The sequence below is a fragment of the Littorina saxatilis genome, linkage group LG17 (genome assembly GCF_037325665.1).
Source record: "Littorina saxatilis isolate snail1 linkage group LG17, US_GU_Lsax_2.0, whole genome shotgun sequence".
NCBI lineage: Eukaryota > Metazoa > Mollusca > Gastropoda > Littorinimorpha > Littorinidae > Littorina > Littorina saxatilis.
Window position 1 is genome coordinate 32,548,005 of NC_090261.1, and position 4,031 is coordinate 32,552,035.

Here is a 4,031-nt window from a genome sequence, read left to right on the forward strand (position 1 = left end):
CATGCAGGCAAACACGCACGCACGTGTGCGAGGTAGCACCATGGGTAGCACGCACGCACGCATGTAAGCACGCACGCAAGCACGCACGCACGCACAAAAAAACCCCACACACACACACACACACACACACGCACACTTCTCTCCTCCCCCAACCCCTCTCCCCTTACCAATAAAATCCAGTCCCAGAAGGGAACAACAAACACCAAACAAACACAAGAATGGTAACTTTATGTTACGTCTAATTATAGACAAAACGAAAAATTAGAACGAAAGATTAATTTCCGCTTCACTCACCCTGCGAGAGAAGGGCACCCAGGATGACCCAGAACCGGTTGGTGGCGATCCAGAGGTTGGTCCTCCCGAAAATCGACCTATCTCCGGCCTCAATGGTAATGCACACAACGGACGCTCCCAGCAACGTAAGTCCGAGGCACATGAGTACTTCCCAGCGGAAAATGTCAATGTAGGTTCGCCATTTTCTGGCGTTGGGGTCCGGTCGTTTGAGGAGAACGCCGGAAAAGTCGTGGAAGAATGGGAAGGTGAAGTCCATGGCTCCTTCACGTTCTTTGCTCATGGCTAAGGGAGCCATTGTTAGGTCCACCTCCTGGAGGAGAAAGAGAAAGAGAAAGATAAATTGGTGAGTGATGTTCATATGCTGCACTTTTGGATGGTGTATATATATATTATATGAGTCAGTTCTCAACATAATTCTGTTCTGTGAAATGACAGCGGATGTTCATTAATAGAGAATGCACCATTTTTTTCTCACAAATATTGGTAGTCCCGAGACACTCTCTCTGTTTAGAGAGTCTCTGAGAAGGGTTCGAGGCTTTTAAAAACATTTATTTTTTTCACCCAATTTTCACGACAATGGCATTTGAGCAAACTATTCACAGGCTGTGACTTTAAAACGGGCTATTGCAGTAATTTTCTGAACAGAATAAGTAAGTGAGAGAGAGAGAGAGAGAGAGAGAGAGAGAGAGACAGAGAGACAGAGACAGAGACAGAGGAAGCGATAGAAAGGGAGAGAGAGAGAGAGAGAGAGAGAGAGAGAGAGACAGAGAGACAGAGACAGAGACAGAGACAGAGACAGACACACAGACACACAGACACACAGACATAGCCTAAGTGAACTTGTTCAGTATTTAATTGAGGTGGCCATGTTACCTGTCGATTAAGCTGTCCCACTAGTCCTGACCAGGTGCTGTTGTTGTTGTGTCCCCAATTCATGTCCAGCGGCTCTGTCCACGTGTAACTGTGACGTGAAAAATATGTCATTTTCTCTAACGTCATTTCACGGTTATATTTTAAAAAAAATAATCAGTATTCGTTGATTTTAGCTAATCAAACGCGCAGACTACAACAAACTTCTTCTTCTTTCTTCATGGGCTTAGACTCCCACGTTCACTTATGTTTTTAGCACGAGTGGATTTGTACGTGTATGACCGTTTTTACCCCGCCATTCAGGCAGCATACGCCGATTTCGGGTGAGGCATGCTGGGTATTTTCGTGTTCCTATAACCCACCGAACTCTGACATGGATTACAGGATCTTTTCCGTGCGCACTTGGTCTTGTGCTTGCGTGTACACACGAAGGGGGTTAAGTCACTAGCACGTCTGCACATAAGTTGACCTGGGAGATCGGAAAATTCTCCACTCTTAACCTACCAGGCGGCAGCGACCGGGATTCGAACTCGCGACCTCTCGATTAGGAGGCCGACGTCTTACCACCACGCCACTGCGCCCGCCAACAACAACAAACAATCATACAAAGATGATTCAAATAGCACCGTTTTGCTGCCTTTCTTTTATCAGTTGCTTTATGGATTTTAATTCATAAAAAATCTCACTCTGCACAGAGAGCACGAAGGCTGTTGTTTGGTACACGTAATTGACCAAATAGTGAGATATGTTCGTATTCCACGTATAAGCCTGGCTTAATTTGATATGCTGAGCCGAACTGTTTACAAGGGAAAGAGTGTGCTTTTTTGTTGTTGTTGTTTGTTTGCTTAACGCCCAGCCGACCACGAAGAGCCATATCAGGGCGGTGCTGCTTTGACATATAACGTGCGCCACACACAAGACAGAAGTCGCAGCACAGGCTTCATGTCTCACCCAGTCACATTATTCTGACACCGGACCAACCAGTCCTAACACTAACCCCATAATGCCAGACGCCAGGCGGAGCAGCCACTAGATTGCCAATTTTAAAGTCTTAGGTATGACCCGGCCGGGGTTCGAACCCACGACCTCCCGATCACGGGGCGGACGCCTTACCACTAGGCCAACCGTGCCGGTCAAGAGAAGAGTGTGCTTTAACGCACACATCGATTCGTTTAAAAACAACAACAACTCTTTGTCAGTTATTCATTCACTCACGTGAAATTGAGTGACCTGGCCATCTCTTCCAGCAGATCAGCACACATACCGTAGAAGTGTTCAGTTCCGTTCACAACCTCTTTCATGATGTACGGGTCCCACTTGAGTTTAGACAAAAGACAATGACAATGACAATGACAATTCTTTATTTAACGAGGGTAATAGATTAAGCAGTGGTCTGCTTTTTTACATCCAGCCCTCGCCCTAAAGACGGATTAACTAAAAATAAAAAATTAAATGAAATAAAAATAATAACAAAAGATAAAACAGAAAATGAAAATTCTACATTTTTAACAGACAACTAAATTAAGAACATATTATACATTATGTACACAAAATGCACTGCATAGAGGAAAATTGCGAGTTTATCAATGAGAATTGTGTGGTTTAAAGCAGATTACACTGACGCAACACCATGCTCATTTGAAAGAAAATCTAACACACACACAAGCCATTGCAAAGAGCAACGATGAGCACTTAATTAGGCCTACCAGGTTACATTGAACACGTGCACTTTGCAAACAAAGACAGCTCGCATCATTTTGCAGATATGATCACACTGATAAAACACGCAGGTTTGTCGGAATACTTCTGGTGTTGTTTATTTTGTTCTCATTATTTTCTTTCGTGTTTCCACTCATAAATGAAAGTTATATCTTACACTTCGTCGTGGAAAAAGAGTTGTATAATGGAAACAAATATTGTGCGTCAGATATAACATGGATGGAGAAAAGAAACTATTGCAAGACCGAGAACAAGCAGTTATGAAAAAAGAAGAAGAAATCTAATTAGGACAACAACAAAAAAATAAATAAAACGACCAACACATACACACATACACACACACTCACGCACGTACGCACGTACGCATTCACGCACCCACGCACATACACACACATACACACACACATGAAAGCACGCACGCACGCACATACACACACGCACGCACACACACACACACACACACACACACACACACACACACACACACACACACACACACACACACACACACACACACACACAGGCACGAAAGCACGCATGCACATACACACACGCACGCACGCACTCACTCACATACATACGTACACGCACACACGCAGGCCCGCACACAAGAACAAGAACAACAACAACAAGAACAACAACAAGAACAACAACAAGAACAAGAACAAGAACAACAACAACAACAACAACAACAACAACAACAACAACAACATATAAACAAACAAACAAACAAATAATCAAACAACTGTGCTCACCAGCATTGTCGACACGAGAAAATGCCTGCCGTTGAAAGCAAAGCGAGTGTTGGGGAAGACTTCGGCCATAATCTCCGCGCCTTTGTAACTGCAGTAGTGACCCACAGGACTCAACACACGTCGGTTGTTATTCTTCCACAGCAGCGTGGACACTGTTAGAGAGGAACAGGTGTACTCCTGAAAACAAGAGAATAGGGAGAGGTTTGAACATTGGTAGGTTCAGCATGCGCACAATTCTCCACTGGTTTTTACATTTAGTCAAGTTTTGACTAAATGTTTTAACATAGAGGGGGAATCGAAACGAGGGTCGTGGTGTATGTGTGTGTGTGTGTCTGTCTGTGCGTGTGTGTGTGTAGAGCGATTCAGACCAAACTACTGGACCGATCTTTATGA

The 4,031-nt window shown here is 44.1% G+C and overlaps 1 protein-coding gene across 1 annotated transcript in view; it reads right to left on the reverse strand.

Annotated features, from left to right (window-relative positions):
* Window positions 1–3,804, reverse strand: part of LOC138953493 (glutamate receptor 2-like) — a 7,746-nt gene extending 3,942 nt beyond the window's left edge. The window contains exons 1-4 of the mRNA XM_070325333.1: window positions 3,639–3,804; window positions 2,380–2,480; window positions 1,168–1,255; window positions 295–604 (exon numbers count right to left, since the gene is read on the reverse strand). Of these exons, the coding sequence (XP_070181434.1) occupies window positions 295–604; window positions 1,168–1,255; window positions 2,380–2,480; window positions 3,639–3,707 (568 nt within the window). The 5' untranslated portion in view covers window positions 3,708–3,804. The remainder of the gene's footprint in view (window positions 1–294; window positions 605–1,167; window positions 1,256–2,379; window positions 2,481–3,638) is intronic.
* Between the last annotated feature and the right edge of the window lie 227 nt (window positions 3,805–4,031).